Genomic DNA, 26,889 nt, shown 5'->3' on the forward strand with positions numbered 1-26,889 from the left:
ATTATTGGGTCTTATAAGAAGGTCGTTCAGATATCTAGACGGTCCATCCCTCGTAACGATCTTCAAGAGTGAAGTGCTTCCCCATCTGGAGTACTGTCACCCTGTCTGGTCCCTGAGATATGCTAGGGACTGTCAGTTGGTTGAAAATGTTCAAAGGAGGGCCACCAGACTGGTGCCTGCACTTCGGCACCTCAGCTACCCTGAGAGATTGGAGCGCCTGAACTTGCCTAGCTTATATTACAGACGGGCAAGGGGTGACCTAGTTGAGGTGTATAAGCATCTCAGGGGGCACTACTCAGTCGAGTGTCCTTACTTGGAGCTGGCGGATGCTCGCCCCACAAGGGGTCACAGCTCAAGATTGAAGAAGCTGCAAGTCCAGAAAACTGTGAGGGCAAACTTTTTTGGAGTGAGGGTTGTAAACTCTTGGAACAATCTACCAGAGAGTGTTGTAATGGCACCGAGTGCGAGCTCTTTCAAGACAAGACTTGACCAACACTGGAGCGGGTTCAGGTACATTCAGGAGCCGGTGCATGCCCAATATTTGCCAACAGTGCGTGACAGAGACGTGACTGATCACCAGGGCAGCTAGCGAACCGACCTTTTGGTGAAGAGGATAAATGAAAAGGAAAAGTAATCAGAGACGTGACCGATCGCCCAAGCGGCTAACGAGCCGATCAGTGGTGAAGAGGATAAAACTAACAATAACACAATGCAGGTGACTACTTACAATAATACAGTACAGTACAGTAGGGTCGGGACATATTGCAACTTTTTATAATGATCTTCCTATATCGTGACTACCATAATTATAGAAATTATCCAATATAGAGATAAATCGATAAATTTATTTATTTTGTGAGGGAAATCAGGCAGGAAATATTTCAAATGCACCGCCATGGCAAACAAACGTGCTATTTGCTCACCAGAGGCGCCACCGTGGCTGCTCACTCACGCATTCACGCTCGCCTGCTTAGTCTTTCTGAGTGAATGACAAGTAAGCAGCCGACTCTGCTGCAGATTACGACTTCTAAGGCGAGTGTAAATGGGTTGATGTGAAAAGTGAAGTGAAGAAAATGGAAAGCTTAACTGAAAAGATTTAATACTGTAACTAATATTTTTGGTTTGTTCATTAATGTAGGTGTGGCAGTGTGGCATCTGCTGCCGAGTGTGGTGTTCCCGGGATGGTGCGTCAGATGCAGAGTGTGGTGTGCCTTGATATTAAAACAGCCTGTTGTTCCCAAGTCTAGTGTTCATTGGTGCTTTAGTTAGTGAGGAAGTAAACTCGTTAAGTCAAGTTTAGTCACTTTTATTGGCCTCCAGAACCTAACCCAATTTTCCCCATTGATTACATGTAATTATATATCGTGATTTGGTATATAGCGAACATCGTAGGACCTTATCTCGCGATATATCCCGACCCTACTGTAAACATTGCTGAGCACTGGTAATCCACTATTACACAGCTCACCTTGGAGACAAATTTTAACTAAAGTCTGGGAACAATAATACCAACACAGATGCCTGAGTTGATAGTGTGGGTACTATACTGAATACTAAGCCTTTGGTACACAAGGAGGCAGTATGGCCTGCACTGCACTCAACCACTTTAACTTTCCCCTAAAGTCTGGGGTACCCCTGACACTGTATAGTGACCCTTATTATACTTAAAGAAGGTGAAAGCTTTATCTACACACCATATTGTGGTGGTTAACTGAAAATAAAGTTGCAAACACCAGACTAGTATGCACTTTATTTTATAAAACCATACTATACACAATTAAGTTTCATAAAAAATCAATTGCTATTTGTTCGAGTTATTATGTTCAAAGTGTCAGAAACACACAAATGAATGACCAGCACATTCATATCCTCCTCCCTAGAGGCAAAAGATGTAGTACAGTATTTAATAAAATTTATCTTACCTGAGGGCAGGCATCTTGGCCAACAGGAAGGCATAGACAGTAATATCCCCCTTGACTGGATACCTGTGTGTCTTGTCCAGTTCCAGGCACAGTGATCGCCCCACAGCTTCATTCAGCTTTGCAATCTCTTCAGTACCACGGAGACCTGGCCGATCTATGAGGAAAAAAGTACTCTGTGTGAGCTTGGTTGATTGCATTAAAAACAACTGATGAAAGACCTGAGTAGTTACTGGCTTGTCTATCAACTTCCTGATTCAAGACAGGTGCAAATGAAGATGAATACAGACAATGAAGAAGATTCATGAGAAGTAAGCGAAGAATTAGCTAAGTCAATCATATGAGTTCTTGGTTAACTTCGGGACTATTTCACTGACTGTCACCTTACATGAGATGGTCTTGCTTGCTTGTTCATCTTCCATGATTAGCAAAACAAAAATTAAAGCTAAAGAATTTCAAGCATATGCGCAGCTTTGGATATACATATGCAGGGTTCACATTAACAATTTGTAACTGGTAATTGTTACCAGTTATTATTTGGCAGACCACCAGCTACTTACTTAAATGTACATAAAATAACTAAAGTTTCTGTATTATCAAAGAATATTGACCACTTGTTGAAAAGAAAAAAAAAGCATTCAGATCAGCTTAAATGAAGAGATCTCAAACTGTTTTAGACTGTACAAATAAAGAAGAAATGAGAGTGAAGAGATATGCATCTACTTCCAGGCTCCTTCACGTCTCATTACCTTTCTCAGAGCAGCAACACATTAAGTTACTGAAAACCTTGCATAGGCAATACAATGAATAGACTAAGCCAGTTACCACACAGGACTTCCTGGTGATATACACACAGGCTGGTGCGATGGTTTCTCGTTCCTATATTATCAGCCAATGATAGTTAACTCTGTTATAATACATTTGGATTGATCTAGTCAACTTATTCAGATTTTAACTATTCACCATGGACTCACACAGGTGAGAACAAGCAATACCTTCTAGGCCTGAGTGTATCTCTTTTACTGTCATATAAAAAAAAAACATTGTCCTCACGCAAAGACACCCCAAGAGACAATGGTGATACAGTACTCAAAATCTGGCACAAATAAAGAAAGTCAGGCTTCCAATGCTAAGCATAGACATTCCTTAGGCCAAAGCAACGTAATCAATTAGAAACAATGCTGCAGTGACTTGTTAATTCTCACTTACTTAAACCTACATATTACATTTAATATAGATCTCTACTTTCTAAGTAAAATTCAAATTAGAACTGGTTATTCAAAAAATTAGTTTACATATATTCTGTGTCATGAAATGAATGCAGCTTGGTGCAGGTTTGCAACATGCTGAGACGCACAAAATCACCACTGGACATGAAGGATGAATGATTTATGATTTTATTTTTCATTAAACATGTTCTGTATGTTTTCCTGTTTAAAATTTTCTGTAGAATTTATTATCCAATTATCAGTTCACTTATAATTTAACAAAGAAACCCGACTTTACAAACAAACAATGGTGATTTATAGGTCATACCTCCTGTGAGTCAATAAATGTCACACAAGGCACAGAGTAGTTAGTAACACAAACACTGCTAATCAATAAGTTATGCTGAAGCAAGATTTAAAGAATGGAAACAGAAGGAAAATCAAAGACACCATACAACAAATACAATCCTCTAGTCACTGCGTCAAGGTCACTATTCTCTCGAGTCCATTCTGAGAGTTTATGACCAACAGGCATAATTTACACTGAGAACTGAATGTATTATTTTTTTTTCACACAGCAAACATAAAGTAAGTCTTAGCATCACAACTAATCTAATATCATCTGTCCTGTGTAAAATCATGGCAAACTCTTATATAAAAAAAGGCAATAGGTTTGATGAAATATTGAAAAATGCCTTGACTAGTTAATTTCTAAAGAAACCAGATAATCCACTGTAAAGAAATGTACAGTACAGTGATCCCTCAGTTAACGAAATTTCGGTTAACGAATTACCTTCCATAAGAATCTTCAATTCAGTTAACGAACAAAAATTTGGTTAACGAAATTCTTACGAAATCATGTCAACATGTTTTGGCTTGCTCACCAGCTGGAAGATTAGTCCGCCAATACAGTAATCGGTTCTAGGGCTTATATTCGTTTCCATTGGAGTAAATATCAAGAAGGTTGTGTCATTCAATATTTTTCTAAGTACTGTACATATATTAAAATTATTAGTCATTTTAACACTTATTTAACATAATTGCAGTACAGTTAATTAGTTTTTGGTGCGCCCATCAGCCACTTCACTCACCCACCAAGGCCTCAGTTTGTATCTGGCCAGTGGAGGAAACATCTTGGTTGTGGGTCTCTTGAACACAGAGTATTTTTACATTTTTACAGTACAATTATTGGTCATTCTGAAATTTATTTAACATATTGACAATATATATAGTGCAGTGCAGTGTTGATTTAAAGAAAATAATCTTGAATTACACCTAGTGAACTTAAAATTTTATTGGTGAAATGACGGCATCAAGCATGGGTCCCCTGAAAGGTGATTTCTCCTCCACCCCGACTTCCTTCTCTTCTCCCTTCTCCTCTCCACCCCTACTTCTAATTCCCATCATCATCAACCAGGAGCCTTCTACATACACACCTCAAAGTAAGAGTACTTTACTGCATTTTGTTTTTACTTTGTATGTAATTATCGGTGAGCTGGAACCAATTACCCAGAATCCCATTGAAACAATGGATTCGGTTAACGAAATTTTCGGTTAACGAACGACTCTCTGGAACGAATTGAGTTCGTTAACCGAGGGACCACTGTACTAAATAGCTTTTAGTGTGAGAACATGTTCCATTCTGAGATTATAAAAATCAGTCTTTCGGGTTACAATGATCATCCTACTACTGTAATAACTTTTGTGGCCCATCACTGTTAAGTCAGATATGCTGTACTATATTACTGTGGTAAATGAACAAGGGGGCAAAGAAGGTTAAATACCCCAAATGTTGGAAAGACGTTTGGAAAAATGCTATTTACTAAGCCAACAGCATTTAAGAATACTATGATCAAATTCTTCAGAGCTCACTAACTTACAATATGCAAGACTTAGCCACACGAATTACTTCTCTTTTTAAAACCTTGTAAGCTCATTTAACAAAAATTATGACCCAGCATTTTCTGGAAAGAATTATACACCTTAAGGTTGTACTCCGTCATGGGTCATAATCCACCACTGAAGGTGTGTTGGGAAAATTTTTGATATGCAGTGAACATGAAGTGGGCAAAAAGTCAAAGCATTTATGATCAACATTTCTTTTTAAGTTAAAGAAAAGAATGAACCAAGATAGCAAAACAAGTGCCAGTACTGTATGTGCCAGACTGTTAATACAAACAGCATTCAAAGGACAAAACTAAGACAGTATGTCCCAAAGCAATGACAGAAAAATCAAGCTCTACAGCCAGTTTTTTGTTGTATGATTTGTATCAGTCATTCAGTGTCATTACATGCAGATATACTTCAAAGAGCAGCTCTACTAAGGGCAGTGGATGACTTAATACAAATGACTGGTTTCGAGGAAACGGACACATGAAAATATATATAGTGAGCAAACTGCTTCATCATCAAGCGGCAGCAACAGTGGACCTCAAGATCGTATTTCAACCCAAACTCTCTAAAAAAAACTCTCGGCAGATCTTCCAGCTCATGAGTCATGAGTCTATCATGTCGGAGAGGAAGGCAGACAGGTGTTGACAAGACAGGAAAATAAAGACCTAGGTGTACTATATGTGCATATTTCAAGTGGTTCTAACAAGCACTCATTCCCTGGATTATTGGACTGGCTTTCACTTGTCATATTCACAACTTCTTTCTCAAACTGGACATTAATAAAACTAATACATGTATTTTCTCCTGCAGGATTCAAACCTACATAACTCAAATGGCACGTGAGGGCACTACTGCTATACAACAAATGGTCAAAAGCCATTAATACTTGGCCTGTCACTACTGGACTCGGAGATTACTGGGGTAACCTGAATGTCCACAACAGACAGGATTTACTACATGACCTGCCACCACTTGTTCACATCACTGTGTGTTTTAATGTGACCCATATATGCAGATCCATCTACTGTATTATATACACATGTGAAAGTCTGCACTTGCGCATACAATACAAGCAGACACTTTATGTGTAGGTCTACATGTATGCACCAAACTTGGTGTGGGCAGATTTGAGTAAGTATTGTATTGTATATGTTGATTTTTCTATGGGTTGGTGTGTTTCCCTTAATGCAAATGTGCACATTTATGTATGTGTTTAATATCTATAATACTTACAAAAAAGTATTGGTGTTTCAGCTACCAATCACAGACTGTATCCCAGCAATTAATCTATCTATAATATATAAAATAACAGAGACAAAATGTGTCACTTATCACTGATGTAACTAGATACAATATCTGGGATTCATGAACTACTTATATCATAATTCTACAATCACACCCCATTTCTGAAGAACTACCGGTAAACAATTACAGTATATGAATACAGGTACAGTTATGTTAGCAGTGTGGTGAAACTGAGCTGGTAGACTGGAGAGTTTTATAGAGAGTGGAGAGTTAGTTGTACTTACAGTAATGGTGCCTTTGTTGTAGTTAAGAGAAGTAGAGACCAGGGCCTCAGCCAGGCCACCGAGCATGAGCCTTACCCGAGGTGTAACCACAAGACTGCCGCCATCACCCTGCCGCCACAGTCATGACTAAGGTTTTTGCAAGAATTTTGTGATGTCATATGTCAGACAGGGCATTCAATGGGAAGGATATAATAATTGTAAATTTTCCAATAATTTTCTCTGTGTTGAATTACTGTATTAGGTAAAAGCCTAATACACTAGAATTACTTTAGTAAGGTTTCTGCCTAATAATCTTTAGTCTCAATTCACTGGAAATTTCTGTAAGTGATTTGTTAAGTCAATTGATAAAGTCGATGTCCTTGGTGTCAGTAACGACTGTGGCGGCGGGTAGGGATGGAGCCTCAGAGTATCAAGGTCCCAGTCACACTGGGGGTAAAGCAGCACACTGGGTGGCAAAACTGATGCCAACCCCATCCATCCAGGGCGCCATCATCAGCACTATCACTAACACTGTGCTGCTTCTTACCTGCTTGTAGCAGCACTAGAGCAGAGTACAAGCCTAACTCTGTGTCTGTCAATTTAAGTTCAGCGATAGTTTTGGCAAATTCAAAGACGTTGTTAACAAGTTTCATTTCCACTGTCTCTGTGGTAAGGAAGGCCTCCATGGGGAGAAGAGTATCACCGTACACCACGCAGTTCTGATTCACATCGTAGTACCGGGTCATCCGCAGCACAGCCAACTCGAAACTCCCTGTTAAAACCAAGATATTTCAATACTCAAGTAAGAAAAATATCAAAATATTGTTGACTGAGAGATAATCTTGTTTCTATTATACTGTACTACAACACACCGTACATGTATATACAGTAAAACTGTATATCATAAACACATATAACTGATCATTATAACACAGGCTAAAATTCCTCCCCAAAATGATCATGCTGCAATAGTGTACTGTATTCCATACCTGCTTTGAGAAGAACAATCTGATCATCTTGTGAGAATTTTCTAAAGCCTGGAACGGCTTTAGCAAATTCGATGATCTGCTGGATTACGGACGTCAATTTCTGAGCACAATCAAACCAAAGTTCTTCATGTGCCTGGAAATGAAGATCTGTGATGAATATTTGAGGCAAAGAAAAAATGATAACGGGTGCCACAGCTACTTGGCTATTTCGACACATGCCCAAATTAGTATTTAGACACATATTGTCAAATCTTAGAAGTTTTCCCGATGCCATTCATGGCCACAGTATAGTACAATATCACATATTAATTTTCTAGTTATTTTATACGATTTATCCAAGCAAATTGTATAAAACATAAAATGTCTCCCTTCCCAATAGTCACTCCAATTCCCTCAACATAATAGGTATAGAAAGCCTGCACATTAAATAAAATGTAAGAGTACCCTGTACCTTTACTACATGATACTATACAGTTTATGTCATTGTCTTGATTCAGAGGAAATAACTTGAACCATAGTAGGAACACAGAACTAAACATAATCATCAGTAACTTATGACTTGACTTCAGCTACAAGACTAGTATTGTACCTGCAATATCATTACTAGATTATCTTACATGGAAATTAATATTTTTTCTGTAATAGCAAAATGAAACTATAATAAAAATTAAAAATTTGAAACAAAACTAAATAGCTTCATCTTACCCATCAAATTATACGCCTAAAGGAGTCTAATAATAATTATACATCACGGAAAGGAAAGATAGCTAAAATTAATTCACCCTTCAATGAAATGAGACTGCAATACTGTATACAGTAATTTAGTTTACCGTAGTTCTCCATACTTAGTAAGTACACAAGGTAATATTTAAGTAAATGGTTGGTAAGCAAATCACATTAGACCACTAAATGACTAAATGTTACCAGTAGAGGAGTCTTGAACAAAATCCACGAGTAAATATTTATACATACAGTACAGTACGTATGTATACGGTATCAATATTCAAATTCTATACAGCCAGTTATCAAATTTAAACTTAATTGAGCCGAAAGGAGTAATGCCAATATTTCATATACTGTATACAAAAAAGTACAGTATTCCCCAAATAAATATTTTCTGTAAACTTAAGCTGAGCAGACCTACAGCATAGTGGGCGGCCATCCGCCAGCTCCAAGTACAGTATGAACACTAGACTGAGTAATAGCCTTTGAGGTGTTTATAGACTTCTATTAAGTAACCTCGTGCCTGTCTATGGTATAAGCTGAGTAACTACAGGCATTCAGCTCACTCAACAAGTCTATTATGTCCCTGGTTAGATTGATATATAGTAGGTTGGGTTAAGTTAGTTTACCCAATTGTTTTGGACATAAAGCTTAGGTTTTCCGATGGTTTTCGGTGTGAATCATTGATTTTGACATTCATTACTGTTGGAAAAGACTCGTTTTGAGATACACCCCGTCGTATATAAAAAACGAGTCTTTTCCGACAGTAATGTCAAAATCAATGATTCACACCGAAAACCATCGGAAAATCCTAGGCTACATGTCCAAAACGAATTGTGACTGAAACTGCAAACTTACCAAACCGAGATATTAGATGGTGAATAAAGTGAGGTAATAGTGAAACAAAGTTGGTTGGATTGATCAGTCATCATGAGAATAGGAAACGACTAATTCATACAAGCGTAGAAAATGACCATAAAATACTGACAGGGATATTGTACAGTATGAGAAAAATGGATGTGTACAATGACAAACAAAAGCCGTGTCGTGAAATTTGGTGAACACATATGCCGAAGGGATAAACTTTTGGTGAGCTCTGCCTTGTGGTAGGGGGCTCTCATAATGTTTCACGAGTTATATTTAATCTTCGGACAAAACCGCGACACGACTTTTGTCTTTAATAATTGTACATATGGATGTAATACGTATGTCATGACTGTTTCTTATGGTTACAGATGGAGCTGCATGGGAAGTCTTAGCTAGAAATGTAAGTAATGTACTGCACGTGACAATAGTATTAGCACAGAGACATAGAGGATCATCTACAGGGCCATCCTGCTTGACAAAGAACATATAGGATATGACAGGCCAACACTGCACACGTGTATACCTGTCCTTTACCAAATAATGAATGAATAAAAGGTTGCTTGCCATATTTTTGTAGTAGGTGACTTTAGAGATGTCGAGGGCTTGTTTCCTCATAACATCTGCTATGTGCTCACTGGAGTATAAACACGTTCGTAAGTGAGCGTCAGCAACCCAACGAGCCAAGATCTCGGCAAGTTGTGCAGGATCTGCGGAAGTAATAAGTCAGTTTATGTTCCAATAATAAAAATTTAACATTACATTGAATCTGGTTCATCTTGACGTTTACACACACAACCCCTCCGACTGAAACGTTACACTGGTGTCTTCTATAATAATCAAGTCGCGAAATCTACAGTATACATGTACGTTGGTATAATATTTCTAAATCACAATACATAATGAATTTTAATATAAATATATGGTTTACAATTTGCTTATTCCTATTCTTTTAACATTATATTGTAACTCCCTTCAACAGGTCACTACTAATAAATGGACATTGATTAAATTGATATAAATACAATTTATTCCAGATCAGACAACATATATTAACTCTTCAAATTAAATAAACACTTCAGGGCACACATACACGTTTATAAATTGACTAGCCAGCTGGGGTGCGGTTATACGAAAGCTGACAAGTCGAAGATTTATCGATTCTACAGTAATGTCTTGTACGATTATGATTGTGGTACAGTATTTATCTTTCACCAACACTTCATAAATTGTTGCAGAAAATTTAAAATCTAAATTTAAAAAATTATCATCCATACTACAGCACAATATAATTTTGTTTCTTTAAAATAGTACATCTCAGGCCAATTTAATTATTATCTGAGTTAATCAAGAATGTGAGAAATATTAATGTATGAGAGGTAATCTAACACATGTACCATAATTATAGTAAATTTTTTCAAGAAAATCCCAATTATATTATTAAGGTTAAAATAATAAGTGACAAGAGATTCAATCAGAGATACAGGTATTTTAGACGTACAGTACAGTACTTGAAACACCAAACACTAGCGTTCACATGAAGGAATGCATACACCATGCAAAATGCATAAAACTTATATATATATACAAGCAAGCTCAAACAAGAAATAATTGAATTAAAAAAAAAGTTTGGACTGGCAAACCGTAAAACAAGAAAGCATTTATTGGTTAAAGGGCAATACTTGCTCTTTATATATTTCCATACGACTGGTTAGGATGAGGCAAACAAGTGTTCTGAAGCATCCAGTTAAGCCTCTTATATAGAGTTAATACCATATACAACGAAACACTAAAAATAATTCAATACAACTTAAGAGCACAGCAACAGTAAATGCAAAAAGCATGTCAGTAATTATAAGCAATATTTTTACCTTTTTATCTTCGTTACATTTAACATCCTTACATGATATATACACTACTACAGCGCTTTTTCAGTAGTCAAAATAAAAATAACTGACCCACAGCTAAATAAGAGAAAAAAGCAATACCTGTTGTAATTCTTGTAGGACTTAACTTTCCGTAGAACACGTCAGTGTCGAGGGTCCCACCGTCCCAGATACAGCAAAGCTTTTCAAGCTCCTACATACTTCAAGCTAACTACATAACTCAAATGTCATGCATTCATGCATTAAACAATCATGCGAATATAGTAAGCATGCAATAATCATAAGCTTACGGGGGGATACGCTCTCTTCGTCTGGTAACACTGTGGCACCAGCTACAGTTGTCTGCTGCTGCTGATGATGTTGTAGCTGCTGCTGTTGTTGTAGTTGCTGCTGTTGATGAGGTTGACTGAGGGGTGGAGAAGTGGGACCAGGAGGCAGGTACGTAGTGCTGTCTACGGGAGTAAGGTTCTTGTCTGACATACTGGTAGCACCACCACACTCATTAAGTCTGGTGGTCTGTAGAGTGTCCATGTTAAAGCACGTCTCTACGGATACTTCTTCTTTTATAATGATGTCTGCTTCTCCCAAGAGACTTCCACCTCCCCCTCCTCCTCCTCCACCACCACCTCCTCCAGGCCCAGCACCCCGCATCTGACCACCACCAGCTAGCTCGCTTCCTCCTCCTCCCCCTGAGCCAGCTCCTCTGTGCCCGAACCCGCCTTTACCTGAGGAGTGACGACCCAACACCTGAGCATTAGTGAGGACCCAAGGCAGGTGAGATAACCAACCCACAGGCACCGTGCATGCAGGAAGAAGAAGACATCACACTGTTGATATTTTGTTTACAGTTGAGGTCTATGACAGTCATGTCTAAGTAAAATTCTGGAACTGTCAAAACTGTAGGAGAAAGTGCAGGCTACTGGCCCCAGTCTTTCCTTATATACAGGTGATTCCTTCAGCTGTCCCTTTAACAATTACTGTATATCAATCCTATTCCTGCTTGCACGGGGTTTTGTTGCCATTAATGTTAAATGAAAATAATTTTAAGTATTCAAGTATTAAACATTTAAATTACAAGTTTAAATGACACTAAGGAGCACGTCAACCTCCGGGTGACTCACCGACACCCAGAGTCCAACTTTTGAGTCCCGTGTGCACTGCATAGGACAGAATAAGGTCTGTGAGTCAATAGTCAGAAACAAAGTCATAATATTTAGAAAGGAAGAAAGTGCACTGTGGTTTCTTTGTACAGAATATTCACATGTTAATCACTCACCTTACATGTTGATGAAATATCACATTAACTAATTCAAAGGTTCTTGCTTATGAGTACAGTAGTATTGGTCAAAATAGTTCCCCATGCTGTGTTTCTTATCAAGGAAGAACTCTACTGCATAAGAACAAAGCTTTCCATTCTGGCATCTTCGCCAATTTTTATTACATCTTTTTAGTTATTTGTATAAGAATTATCTTAGAAATTTCATTACCACCACAAGTAGATGGCTGGTTGACCAATAGGTATAAACCAATGGATAAACAATTGTCTTTCTCTTATGGCATGAGTAAATCTTGGCTGCCAAAGCATCGCCTCTGCTCCCCAATGCTTGTACGGTATCTATTAAAAGAACTTTAATTTCATGACACTACCATCTCATTCTCAATTGTTTGCCTTCTTACCTTTCTCGCTAGTACTAACTGCTAACTCTGAGTAGATTCGCCAAAAACTGGAATTGAGATAAATAATGAAGCAAGAGCACGAAGAGAGACTCACCAGAGGACACAACTGGTGACATGGCTCCCGAGTCTGGCAGGGGGTCTAATGAGGTTTGACGAGGATCAAATGTGGTAGAGTCAACTACATAATCTGGGTTGATCTCGAAGGGTATAGTAGGTGTGGTGGTCTGTGGGGTATAACTGTACCCTGTGGAGGGGAAGGAGGCAATCTCCGACCCATAGTATCTGTTGAGGGAAAAAATATTTGAAGGATATATGCACGTCACACACCAACCATACTGTACTACTGAACAACTTACCATGGATGTTGTACAGATTAATATTGACATGTCCCGAGTTTCTGGCTGATATTTAGTAACTGCCAAAGCATTTGATATAACATTTCAAACACTTGCATTTGTACAAAATACGTTACATCGTGACGTGTGTTGTGGTGCCAGATGCTCGAGGCTGTACAACAACAGTGACATACATCAAGGGGGAAGCTTATTCTTTTACATCAGTATGAATGTTGTCAGCATTTGATTCATACAGTATATCAACAAAATATTTGCCAACATGAAGTTACACTGTTCATTGAAAGGAGACAAGACTGATATTTATACATATTTATCACTTATAAGTTATAACGTAATTCAATATATATATTTTCCAACTAACATTTCTTGTAAACACATTTCTGTCGGTTGTTGTTACTGATTATATATTATTATTAATTAGGCGGGAGCTGCCGTCACCTATAGTTCAGCGGGCAGACCAGTTCAAAATTAAGTGTTGGTATTATTTCTTTTAGATTGTCATCCGTAGGACTTGTAATCGCTGTAAAATTATTTTAACGTGCAAAATTTAATTTAAAATATTTATTTGTAATATCCAACAAAAACTTAACAACTCGTGACAGTAAATATGTTTATATAAAATGTAATCATCATGTGCCACCTCTACCTCTGTCGTTTGTATCAAGCGTTCTGATTGGCTGGGAATTCAAGCTAAATAAACCAAAGATAAGCAAGTGAGTTCCCAAGGGTGGGTGTTCTACCTTACTATTGTATGTCTATATGCAGCTACTGGTCATGTATGGATAGTTACTAGACATACACAGGTGAAGCAATTTGTTTGCCAAACCCGCATGGCTACAAAAGATGACTGTCGGGAAGTTACGGTTTGTGTCAGGGGAAAGTGGATCCCAGCGTCCTCATGGTCCATTAGGGAGTGTGGATACAGCAGACTGTATCCTAAGCCTTCAGCACACAGGGAGGAAGTGTAGCCGGTACTAAAGTTACAGTAGGTACAGCTGGGTGGATTGTGGTCCCCACGAATCAAACCAGAGACCCTTAAGACAGGTGAGCTTTATATCCACACAACCACCAAATCAGTCTCCGCCAGGGAGGAGCTGGCAAACAATGCGAGTTAATTTTGAGTTGTCACTACTCTGCTCAAAATGAATACTGTGTGTGTGTGTGTGTGTGACGCAAGAGGACGTGTACAGTGGTAGAGCCGCGGATGACATACGGGGTGTATATATCTGAAGACGTGGGTGTGGGCGGCTCGTACATGGATGAGTCCGGCGAGGTCTCCTGGGCGGCCATGCCCATCTGGGCAGCCTTGTGGTAGCGCACCTCGTCCTCCACCTTCTCTCGCTGCTTCTTGCTCATCCGACCAAATTTCACAGCTGTTAAAGAAAAAAAACAACTTAGTATGTGACACAAACAATGAACACTTAAACAACAAAAACAATTTGTTCTTCATTTCATATTAGATTAATGGTAATGGTGGCGGTAGGTGATGGGAACAGTGTCACCCCACACATACTCGAGTGTTCTCCTACTCCTTGAAAAAAATATCCAACGAAGGTTTAAGTTTTTGCTGTTATAACCGTTTAATGAGACGTGGTTCTCTCCAGTCACCACCTGGATAAAACAGGTAGTGGTGGTGTGGTAATGGTGATAGTGGTGGTAGTAATAGTGGTGGTAGTAATGGTGGTGGTAATGGTAGCAGTTGTGATGACAGTGGTGGTAGTGGTAGCAGTTGTGATGATAGTGGTGGTAGTGGTAGCAGTTGTGATGATAGTGGTGGTAGTGGTAGCAGTTGTGATGATAGTGGTGGTAGTGGTAGCAGTTGTGATGACAGTGGTGGTAGTGGTAGCAGTTGTGATGACAGTGAGGGTAGTGGTAGCAGTTGTGATGATAGTGGTGGTAGTGGTAGCAGTTGTGATGATAGTGGTGGTAGTGGTAGCAGTTGTGATGATAGTGGTGGTAGTGGTAGCAGTTGTGATGATAGTGGTGGTAGTGGTAGCAGTTGTGATGATAGTGGTGGTAGTGGTAGCAGTTGTGATGATAGTGGTGGTAGTGGTAGCAGTTGTGATGAGCAGTATGTGGTGGTAGTGGTGGTAGCAGTTGTGATGATAGTGGTGGTAGTGGTAGCAGTGTGATAGCAGCAGTTGTGATGATAGTGGTGGTAGTGGTAGCAGTATGATAGCAGTGTGATAGCAGTTGCAGTTGTGATGATAGTGGTGGTAGTGGTAGCAGTTGTGATGATAGTGGTGGTAGTGGTAGCAGTTGTGATGATAGTGGTGGTAGTGGTAGCAGTTGTGATGATAGTGGTGGTAGTGGTAGCAGTTGTGATGACAGTGGTAGTGGTAGCAGTTGTGATGATAGTGGTGGTAGTGGTAGCAGTTGTGATGATAGTGGTGGTAGTGGTAGCAGTTGTGATGATAGTGGTGGTAGTGGTAACAGTTGTGAAGATAGTGGTGGTAGTGGTAGCAGTTGTGATGATAGTGGTGGTAGTGGTAGCAGTTGTGATGATAGTGGTGGTAGTGGTAACAGTTGTGATGATAGTGGTGGTAGTGGTAGCAGTTGTGATGATAGTGGTGGTAGTGGTAACAGTTGTGATGATAGTGGTGATGGTGATAATGGTAGTTGTGATAGTGGTTGGTGGCGTCAGTACATCGTTCTCAGGACTGTGTTGATCACCGTGTTTATCTTCATTCACCTAGACGTTCCCAGCAATAACCTCTCTCCCTCCTCCTCCTCCTCCTCCTCCCTGTAACTCGACCTGGCCTGTATAGAGAGTCGCCCTCAGGTGCTTCTTATAAGACTCACCCGTGGCACGATCTCACCTGACTTGACTTAAACTGGTAAACTTAAACTGGTAAACTGGGATTTAAAAAGCACCTTGAACTGAGAAAATTTTGTCCAGTGGGATATTTTCCGGTGCCTGTAGTGATTTTGTCCGGTGGAGCTTTTGTGTCCGTCACAGGAAAAAGAGAATTTATGCACCATGAGTCTATGACCTGTCAGACAAGTCCTCTGACCTTACACGAAGACACTTCTAGCTGAGTTAGGTAACCGGTCGAACACACACGCACACACAGAGAAAGGAATACTAAAAGAAGGGTTGGGTGGCAGTAGGTGGGTGGCATGGAAGAAGGGTGAAATGGGTGGGGGCAGCAGAGATGGTGGGTGAGTGGTTAACCTGGAAGAACCTATGGGTTGGTGGGCTGCGTGGGTCGGCTGGGTGGGATCAACAAGAGGGTGGGAAATAACACGCCCAGGGCTGGCGTATCTGTGGGTGAGCATCACGGATACAGCCAAACGCGGAAGTCTCACAGACATCACAGAGTCTGGCAGTCGTCCAACAAGCGCCCCTGGTCTGGCCGAGCCTCAGGCCCTGGGACAGTCTCCTTCGTAACTCACTCCCCCCCCCTCCCCCTCGTCTCTTGACCTACTGCTACGGTCATTGAGTCATGTCCAGCCCCACGTTCTACGCCACCAACCCTATTCTTTTGTCATCTCCACTACCACTAGAAGAGCCTCCAGCACCCCCCCCCCCTATACAGGTATGGGCCTCAGGTATAAAGTCTGGTGTGTCGGGGTGGAGGGCGCTGTCATCACCCCTGCAGCAGTGGTCGCTCCCCCCAGGTCCCGCGGCAGCCACACAACACCCACCTGTTAACACATGTTGCTGGAGTTCGCCGCCAGATAATAGTCACTCTTATCACATCACTCCTGGCGGGACACGACAGATGCTTCAACCTACAGTTCGATCCATTTCAAAATGCTTAACACGTAGTGACACGACCGTTAGAGAAACCAAACATCGAAAAAATATCCAATTGAAGAACATCACACCTAATCTTAAGACTTACACATCAGTACCGTGAGAAGAAAGCAACCAAGGCGGTGAGTAAAACAATGATGGTGTGGCTGGGCAGGTGGAGCGTCGAGTCAGTGACCACAACTCCTGCGCTACTACTGACCCACTCACAACCTGCTTCTCCTTAATTGTTACCTTCTACCTTCCTGGGAATACCTTACACTACACATGCTGCTGACAACTACCACGTAAATAACAAATAAAAAAATCATTAGATGTGTGACTATGACGAACTACTTTTTAATCAGAAACATACTACTACTACCACCACCACTACTACTACCACCACCACTACTACTACTACTACCACCACTACTACTACTACTACTAATAATAATAATAATAAGGTAAAATAAGCTGAGATGGGGAGAGGGTGTCTAATCCTCAGGTGATCCAACAACACTAACTCAATCCAAACAACTGATATTTTTACTATTAATTCATCCAACAATCATTTACGTCAAATAGTTAAGAGATTGGGGGGAAGGGGGGGTGATAAGGGTGAACCATGACCGATACTCCATGGTCTGATATGAGATGACAGATAGGTTAAATTAGTATGGATATCTTCGTGTGTGTGTGTGTGTGTGTGTGTGTGTGTGTGTGTGTAAAGCTAAGAGAGACAACTATAGGTCAAAGCTAAAAGTAGTCTGCCATGAATTTACGAAGATACAACTATCGGTTAAAGCTAACAGTATCATGGAGTATCATTCATCACTCATCTCAAAGCTACAGTCACGTTTTAGCTGTCAATACTGGGACATCAATCACAACTAAAAATTCAAGCCATAATCACTTTTAGCTGTCAACACTGAGCCATCAATCACAGTTAAAAATCAATGTTGTCAATACCAGTCTTTCATCTAATCTAGTCATAAGCGTTGCCAACTAAGAGCTAACACAATCAACTTACAAACTGGTGAAGGTAAATCAATCCCACTCGTCAATCACTGCCATTTCAACGTAGAATCAACGTGAAGAGAAAATAATCATATATTTCAACGCAAAATCAACAGTGAAACAACGTAGAGGGAAAAAAAGATCCAACAAGGAAAATAAGACCCAACAAGGAAAATAAGACCCAACAAGGAAAAAAGATCCAACAAGGAAAAAAGATCCAACAAGGAAAAAAGATCCAACAAGGAAAAAAGATCCAACAAGGAAAAAAGATCCAACAAGGAAAAAAAGATTCAACAAGGGAAAAAAAGACCCAACAAGAAAAATAAGACCAGCAAAAAGTAGACCCAACAAAGAAAAATAAAACCCAACAGGGGAAAACGATCCAACAAGGAAAAATACCAAAGAAAAAAAGACCTACAAGGAAAATAAAACCCAACAAGGAAAGTAAGACCCAACAAGGGGAAAAGACCCAACAAAGAAAATATAACCCCGCAAGGAAAAAAAGAACAAGGAAAATAAGATCCAACACTGAAAAAGATCCAACAAGGAAAATAGGACCCAATAAGGAAAAAATGACCCAACAAGGAAAATAAGATCCAACAAGGTAAACAAGACCCAACAAGGAAAAAAAATACCCAACACTGGAAAAGACCAAAGGAAAAAAGACCCATAAGGAAAATAAGACCCATAAGGAAAAAGACCCATATGGAAAAAAATACCCCACCAGTCATATATTACAGGTATATAACGGGCCAAAAATTCCAACACCAGTATTTATATAGTGAATAAATTCCAAACAGTCCAAGAGTCTCCAAACATGGTGTAATGTTCTGTTAAGTCGGCATTATATTACGTACGTGTGTGTGTGTGTGTGTGTGTGTGTATATATATCACGTACATATCAAAGCAAGCACGTTTTAATACTGCCAATTTGTATTAAAATTTATATCATTTGTTTATATTTAGACGCTTTAACCTGACGATTACTGAAGGTGATGAGAAAAATAAAGCAATAAAATAAAGGAGATTGAAAGAAAGAATGGGAGACTGAATAAAATCCTCGAAAAAGAAAACATTGAAATAAACAACAGAAAGAAAGACTATATTGGTAAAAAAAATAAAAAAAACAGGAAGAAAAACATTAAAAGTAAAAAAAAAAATGGATAAAAACAAGAAATTGGAAAAAAGAAAAAAAAAGGGGGAAATTACAGAAAAAAACAACAAAAAAACAAAACAAATTGGGCATAAAAAAGAACTAGATTGGGTCGTGAAAAGACTTAAGTGGACAATACAGTAGGTCCGCCTCAATACATAGACTTGACCTTGAACTTTTGACCTGCCTCTTAACGCCGCCACGGTAACCACCTTGTATGGTCTTACGGGGGTGTGTGTCTGTCTGTCTGTCTGTCTGTCTGTCATTATAATCTCTCCCTTCATCTCTTCAATAATAATAATAAAAAAAACAATAGCAATAAAACTGATATAAAAAAGTAATAATAATAATAATAATACTAATAATGAAAGAAATAGTAACAAAAATAATAATAATAGAGATAAGATGATCAAGAACAACAACTACTTATCGGTTACAAAAATCCTCTTACACAGATAAATAGGGTCATACATTCAGGACATGACTGATAAAAACACTCAAGAGTACAAAATCAAAATCCTACCTGCCACTTGCCACGTTAATCAAAACACATCAACACACGCGAAATCTGAATAAACACACAAACGGGAATCAGAATATCCTCGATCAATTATATAAACACTCAGATTATTTCATCTAATAGGCATCATATCAATCAGAATGTGAAAATCGATACACAACAAGCCATTGGGGTGGATCTGATAAGACATCTTCACGTGCAGTGGTGGCAACGGGTCATTAACCTGCCTGCCTGCCTGCCTGCCCCCTCTCCCTCCCTCCCTCCCCCCTTCTCCACCACCTCCTGAATGAAATTAAATATGGCAACACTCGTCAGATCTGCCAATATAAGTACTTTTCTTTTTATCTTTTGTGTGTGTGTCGGAAGAACATTTTTGGTACATAATAATAATAATAATAATAATAATAATAATAATAATAATAATAATAATAATAATAATAATAATAATAATAATAATAATAATAATAATAATAATAATAAAAATAATAATAATAATAATAATAACAATAATAATAATAATAATAATAATAATAATAATACGAATAATAATAATACTAATAATAATAATAATAATAATAATAATAATAATAATAAAAATAATAATAATAATAATAATAATAACAATAATAATAATAATAATAATAATAATAATACGAATAATAATAATAATAATAATAATAATAATAATAATAATAATAATATGGAACAACTCAGTAAAGATTATTTGTAATACTAACCAGAATAAACAAACCTAACACCAACAACTACAGTAAACAGAATACAACACCCCATTAATAATCTTTTATCAAGACATCCAACACTTCTCTAAGGCACTGCAGGAACCCATTCACAGTACCCCGCCTCAACACACAAATGTATTAGTTGTATTCGCAAGCGCGGTGACTATTGTTATGCCAAGCCCCTCGCGCTGGCGGGGTCAACGGCCGCTGCGCGTAGTAAGGGATACACATAGCGGGCTGGCTGGCTGGCTGGTGTGGGGGGCTAGTTGACTTGGTAGCTTGGTCCAGCCTGGGATCACTCTCTCGTCTGACTCCTTGCTTGCCTCATGCACTCAAAAAAAAAAGTTGCTTCAAGTGTCAGTGAATGGTAAAGATGCCATTTGTAGCTAGATTCGATATTCTTAAGGCAGGTTGTAAACATTATTGGTGGGGTGGGATGGCGTGAGGTGAGGTGGGGTGAGGTGTGGGGTTGGGCGACTCAGAGGGGGTGACAAACTCTGTTCTGGTGTTGGGATTTTCCACTAAGTTGTTTTCCTCACGTGACTTATCAACGCGGCTCGAGGGGGGCTTGACTCACACAATGTTGATCAAGTGTTTGGTGATTTTTGTCAGTCCGGCGCGCCATTACTGCCACCTTTAACACACGGTCCTTCGCTCATTCTTACATTAACTTAGTGTTGAGGCAAAAACGCGAAAACTTCATCCCCTTGTTAACTTATTTAGCGGCACATGTACACATGCACGCACGCGCGCACGTACACCACCCTCCCGTCCATACACGAACCCAGGCATGTATGGCTATTGGTTAGCAGTACAAACATGCATACACACAAAATGGTTTCTTCCAAACACATATAATAATCATTAAAACACACACACACACACACACACACACACAGAGGCAACATCAGCTGTGCTGGGCAAGGACGGCCACCGAACCCTGGCCCAGGCGAGCACGGGAGGAGGAGGTGGAGGAAGCAGTTGACGCTTGAGAAAGAAACACGGATGTTGAAGAGATATAACGTAGGTGAGGAAATGAGATAAGATAGAGGAAGACAAAGAGGTGGAGGAAGAGGAGTGACAAAAGTACCAGCAGCTATAACCACTACTTCTCCTAGTGATGGTGATAGTACATGTGACTGTCGGAGTTGTAGGTGGTAGTTGTGGTCGTCACGGGTGGTGGTGATGGTGGTGGTGGTGGTGGTGGTGATGATGATGATGATGATGATGATGATGATGATGGTGGTGGTGGTGGTGATGATGGTGATGATGGTGGTGATGGTGGTGGTGGTGGTGATGATGGTGGTGGTGATGAGTGTGGTGGTGGTGATGGTGGTGGTGATGATGGTGGTGGTGATGATGGTGGTGGTGATGATGGTGGTGGTGATGATGGTGGTGGTGATGGTGATGATGGTGGTGGTGGTGGTGGTGGTGGTGGTGATGATGATGATGGTGATGATGGTGGTGATGGTGGGAGGTGGTGGTGGTGGTGGTGGTGATGGTGGTGGTGGTGGTGATGGTGGTGGTGGTGGTGATGGTGGTGAGTGGTGATTATGGTGGTGATGGTGGTGGTGAGTGAGTGATGGTGGTGGTGGTGGTGGTGATGGTGATGATGATGTGGTGGGTGGTGGTGGTGGTGGGGTGGTGGTGGTGGTGTGGTGGTGGTGGTGGGGTGGTGGTGGTGGTGACGTGGTGGTGGTGATGATGATGATGGGGATGGTGGTGGTGATGGTGGTGGTGATGGTGGTGGTGGTGATGATGGTGGTGGGTGATGATGGTGGTGGTGATGATGGTGGTGGTAATGGTGGTGGTGGTGATGATGGTGGTGGTAATGGTGGTGGTGGTGATGATGGTGGTGGTAATGGTGGTGGTGGTGATGGTGGTGGTGGTAATGTGGTGTGGTGGTGGTGGTGGTGGTGGTGGTGGTGGTGGTGGTGATGGTGAGGTGGGTGATGATGGTGGTGGTGATGGTGGTGGTGAGGTGGTGATGGTAATGATGGTGATGATGAGGTGGTAGTGATGGGATGGTGGTGATGATGGGTGGTGGGATGGTGGTGGTGATGAGTGGTGGTGATTGTGTGTGATGATGGTGGGTGGTGATGGTGGTGAGTGGTGGTGGTGATGTGGTGTGTGGTGGTGATGATGATGGTGGTATGTGGGTGTGGTGATGGTGGTGATGGTGGGGTGGTGGTGGTGGTGATGGTGGTGGTGGTGGTTGGTGGTGGTGGGTGTGGTGTGGGGTGATGGAAGCGGTAGTTGTATAATTAGTTCCCAGAACAGTGGTGATAGTGCTTATATGGTGGTGATGGTGATGATAGCGGTGGTTATACAATAAAGAATAATAACAATATTACTACTAATAATAACAACAATAATAATAATAATAATATATATGACTTCCTCCACACACCTGGTTAAAACTCACAGGTGTTGTTGCATCAGGTGTAGAAAGTACGTGGGCCCTGAGGGGTTGTGGGTGGGCTTTGTGGTGGGCTGTGGGTGAGGTGGGTTGTGTGTGGTGGGTTGTGTGTGCAAGGTGGGCTGTGTGTGAGGGTGTGTGCGTGGTGGGTTGTGTGTGGTGGGCTGTGTGCGTGGGCTGTGTGTGAGGTGGGTTGTGTGTGAGGGGTGGGTTGTGTACGTGAGGGTGGGTTGTGCGTGGGGTGGGTTGTGCGTGAGGGTGGGTTGTGCGTGAGGTGGGTTGTGCGTGAGGGTGGGTTGTGCGTGAGGTGGGTTGTGCGTGAGGTGGGTTGTGCGTGAGGGTGGGTTGTGCGTGAGTGGGTTGTGCGTGGTGGGCTGTGCGTGAGGTGGGCTGTGCGTGGTGGGCTGTGTGTGAGGTGGGCTGTGTGAGGTGGGCTGTGTGTGAGGTGGGCTGTGTGTGAGGTGGGCTGTGTGAGGGTGGGCTGTGTGGTGAGCTGCATGTGGGGTGAGTTGCATGTGATGGGCTGTGGGGAGAAGGGTGGGCTGTGTGAGAGGGTGGGCTGTGTGAGGGTGGGTTGCATGTGTGGGTGCAGCCCACTCAACTTCGGACCATAAAGTGACGATTTACATAAGACACAACAACTAAACAGAGAACATGATATAAGAGGAAAAAATAAATAAAAAACGGAAAAAAAGATAAAAGGAAATAAAAATGGAAATAATACAAAATGGAGAAAATCATGTAAAGAAAATAGCAAAATAATCACAAAAAGGTATAATATAGGAGACGAGAAGAGCAACAGCCATAGAAAAGAAAAATCAAATAAAACAGGTAAGAGAAATGAAAGAAGACTGGAGAGAGAAATGAAAGAAACAAACTAGTGGTCGCGCTGGGGAGGGGAAGGGAGGAGACAATGGGGAGGAGGCTTGTCTTTGTCCCCTCACCCCTCCTTAGCTGCACACAAGGGCGGTGAACCCATGTGTGTGTGTGTGTGTGTGTGTGTGTGTGCGTGTTGTTTTGTTGTTTGATTGTTTGATGCAGTAAATGCGTGTGTTTGATTACGTACATGTGTGTGTGTGTGTGTGTGTGTGTTAGGAGGATGGTTGGTACACACAACAACAAGTGATAACATATAATACATCATTGAGAGGAGGATCTTCTTCTTCTTCTTTTTCTTGTATACACTTATATCCTTTTCGTCGTGTGTGTGTGTGTGTGTGTGTGTTCCTTTATTATGTGTGTGTGTGTGTGTGTGTGTGTGTGTGTGTTTTCCTGTGTGTGTGTGTGTGTGTGTGTGTGTGTGTGTGTGTGCGTGTGTGTATGTTTCCTTTATTATGTGTGTGTGTGTGTGTGTGTGTGTGTGTGTGTGTGTGTGTGTGTGTGTGTGTGTGTGTGTGTGTGTGTGTGTGTGTGTGTGTGTGTGTGTGTGTGTGTGTTTCCTTTATTGTGTGTGTGTGTGTGTGTGTGTGTATGTTTTTATGTGTGTGTGTGTGTGTGTGTCTTTAGTGTGTGTGTGTGTGTATGTTTTGTGTGTGTGTGTGTGTGTGTGGAGAGCTGTATTGCTGTTGAATCATAAGCTCAAGTGCCGTTACCTGTTTTTATAGAGACGCTTTACCGTTACTTCTCTTACAAGGGGCTGAACCGTTAACAGGTGTATAGGGGGTGTTCTGTTATATAGGCTCCTCACTACTACCTGTTTATATAAAAGGTGAATTACCGTTAATATTTATCTTCAACACACACACACACACACACACACACACACACACACACACACACAACAGACAGACAGACAGACAGACAGACAGACAGTATCACACACACAGACAGATATGAACCTCTCATAAATATATAATGGTTTTGTCTCGAGTTTCTATGTTATGTAAGATACCTGTAAGATACCTATATATGTACCTGTATACCTGTATGTGTACCTGTAAGATACCTTATGTGTACCTGTAAGATACATGTATGTGTATCTGTATATGGACCTGGACCTGTACCTGTAAATGGACCTGGACCTGTGCCTAGACCTGTACCTGTACCTAGACCTGTACCTGTATATGAACCTGGACCGTGCCTAGACCTGGACCTGTGCCTAGACCTGGACCTGTGCCTAGACCTGTACTGACCTGTACCTGTATATGGACCTGACCTGTACTGAGACCTGACCTGTACCTAGAACTGTACCTGTCTAGACCTGGACCTGTGCCTAGACCTGGACCCTGTGTATGGACCTGGACCTGTGCCTAGACCTGTACCTGTACCAGACCTGTACCTGTATATGGACCTGGACCTGTGCCTAGACCTGGACCCTGCAGACCTGTACCTGTACCCAGACCTGTACCTGAATATGGACCTGGACCTGTGCTAGACCTGACCTGTACCCTAGACCTGGACCTGTACCTGCCTGCACTGGACCTGGACCTGTATATGGACCTGTACCCAATGCGCAGTGCCACCACACAGGTCCAAAAAAATCCTTGGAGAGAGAGAGAGAGAGAGAGAGGGGGGTTCAGCCATGCCATCATTACGCCAAGATAAATGGTGGTGCGCCACGCCCCCCACGCCTGGACGGTAGTGGCGCGCCCCGGGGATGCTCTCTATGATAATGGTGCCCGGCAACCTCACCCCCTCTCCTCTCCCTACCTCCTCCTCACCCTCACCTCTTGCCCTCCTCTCCCCACTCCCTCACCTCTCTCACCTCTTGCCTCCTCTCCCCACCTCCCATCCCTACCCTCACCCTCCCTCACCTCTCACCCTCCTCTCCCCACCTCACACCTCCTCTCCCACCCCTCACCCCTCCTCTCCAACTTTCACCCTTCTCCTTCCTGCTTCCGTTCCTCTTTCCTCTCCCATCCCTCCCTCACCTTCTTACTAATCCCTCTCTCTCTCTCTTGCTCTCCTATCTGTAATGTGTCCCTGTGTTTTGTGTGTTTTGTGGCCCCTCGCGCCAGCTGTGGTCCTGTAACTCAAGCTGTGGTCCTGTAACTCAAGTTGTGGTCCTGTAACTCAAGCTGTGGTCCTATAACTCGAGCTGTGGTCCTGTAACTCAAGTTGTGGTCCTATAACATGAGCGTGGTCCTGTAACCAAGCTGTGGTCCTGTAACTCAAGCTGTGGTCCTGTAACTCAAGCTGTGGTCCTATAACTCAAGCTGTGGTCCTGTAACTAGAGTTGTGGTCCTATAACTTGAGCTGTGGTCCTGTAACTAGAGTTGTGGTCCTATAACTCAAGCTGTGGTCCTGTAACTCAAGCTGTGGTCCTATAACTCAAGCTGTGGTCCTGTAACTAGAGTTGTGGTCCATAACTGAGCTGTGGTCCTGTAACTCAAGCTGTGGTCCTGTAACTCGCTGTGGTCCTGTAACTCGTTGTGGTCCTATAACATGAGCTGTGGTCCTGTAACTCAAGCTGTGGTCCTATAACATGAGCTGTGGTCCCATAACATGAGCTGTGGTCCTGTAACTCAAGCTGTGGTCCCATAACTAGAGTTGTGGTCCTATAACATAAGCTGTGGTCCTGTAACTCGCTGTGGTCCTATAACTCGAGCTGTGGTCCTGTAACTCAAGCTGTGGTCCTATAACTCAAGCTGTGGTCCTGTAACTAGAGTTGTGGTCCTATAATCTTGAGCTGTGGTCCTGTAACTCAAGCTGTGGTCCTGTAACCAGAGTTGTGGTCCTATAACTTGAGCTGTGGTCCTGTAACTCAAGCTGTGGTCCTAACTCAGCCAGGTCCCATAACCACTGTGGTCCTGTAACTCAAGTTGTGGTCCTATAACATGAGCTGTGGTCCTGTAACCTGAGGTCCTATAACATGAGCTGTGGTCCTGTAACTCAAGCTGTGGTCCTATAACTCAAGCTGTGGTCCTGTAACTAGAGTTGTGGTCCTATAACATGAGCTGTGGTCCTGTAACCAGCTGTGGTCCTGTAACTCAAGCTGTGGTCCTATAACATGAGCTGTGGTCCTGTAACTCAAGCTGTGGTCCTATAACTCGAGCTGTGGTCCTGTAACTAGAGTTGTGGTCCTATAACTCGAGCTGTGGTCCTATAACTCAAGCTGTGGTCCCATAACATGAGCTGTGGTCCTATAACATGAGCTGTGGTCCTGTAACTCGCTGTGGTCCTATAACTCGAGCTGTGGTCCTGTAACTAGAGTTGTGGTCCTATAACATGAGCTGTGGTCCTGTAACTCAAGCTGTGGTCCTATAACTCAAGCTGTGGTCCTATAACTCGAGCTGTGGTCCTATAACTCGAGCTGTGGTCCTATAACTCAAGCTGTGG

General features: G+C 41.5%; 1 protein-coding gene across 4 annotated transcripts in view; it reads right to left on the reverse strand.

Moving 5' to 3' along the window:
• Positions 1 to 26,889, reverse strand: part of LOC121857681 (probable nuclear hormone receptor HR3) — a 128,541-nt gene that overhangs the window by 9,484 nt on the left and 92,168 nt on the right. For 2 of the 4 annotated variants that reach the window (XM_042353750.1, XM_042353749.1), the window contains exons 3-9: positions 14,237 to 14,396; positions 12,762 to 12,949; positions 11,281 to 11,715; positions 9,672 to 9,814; positions 7,518 to 7,650; positions 7,076 to 7,300; positions 1,923 to 2,076 (exon numbers count right to left, since the gene is read on the reverse strand). In XM_042353750.1, coding sequence (XP_042209684.1) covers positions 1,923 to 2,076; positions 7,076 to 7,300; positions 7,518 to 7,650; positions 9,672 to 9,814; positions 11,281 to 11,715; positions 12,762 to 12,949; positions 14,237 to 14,396 — 1,438 coding nt within the window. The remainder of the gene's footprint in view (positions 1 to 1,922; positions 2,077 to 7,075; positions 7,301 to 7,517; positions 7,651 to 9,671; positions 9,815 to 11,280; positions 11,716 to 12,761; positions 12,950 to 14,236; positions 14,397 to 26,889) is intronic. The other 2 variants (XM_042353751.1, XM_042353752.1) reach the window with 2 other exon arrangements.

The sequence above is a fragment of the Homarus americanus genome, unplaced genomic scaffold (genome assembly GCF_018991925.1).
Source record: "Homarus americanus isolate GMGI-L3 unplaced genomic scaffold, GMGI_Hamer_2.0 scaffold16712, whole genome shotgun sequence".
NCBI lineage: Eukaryota > Metazoa > Arthropoda > Malacostraca > Decapoda > Nephropidae > Homarus > Homarus americanus.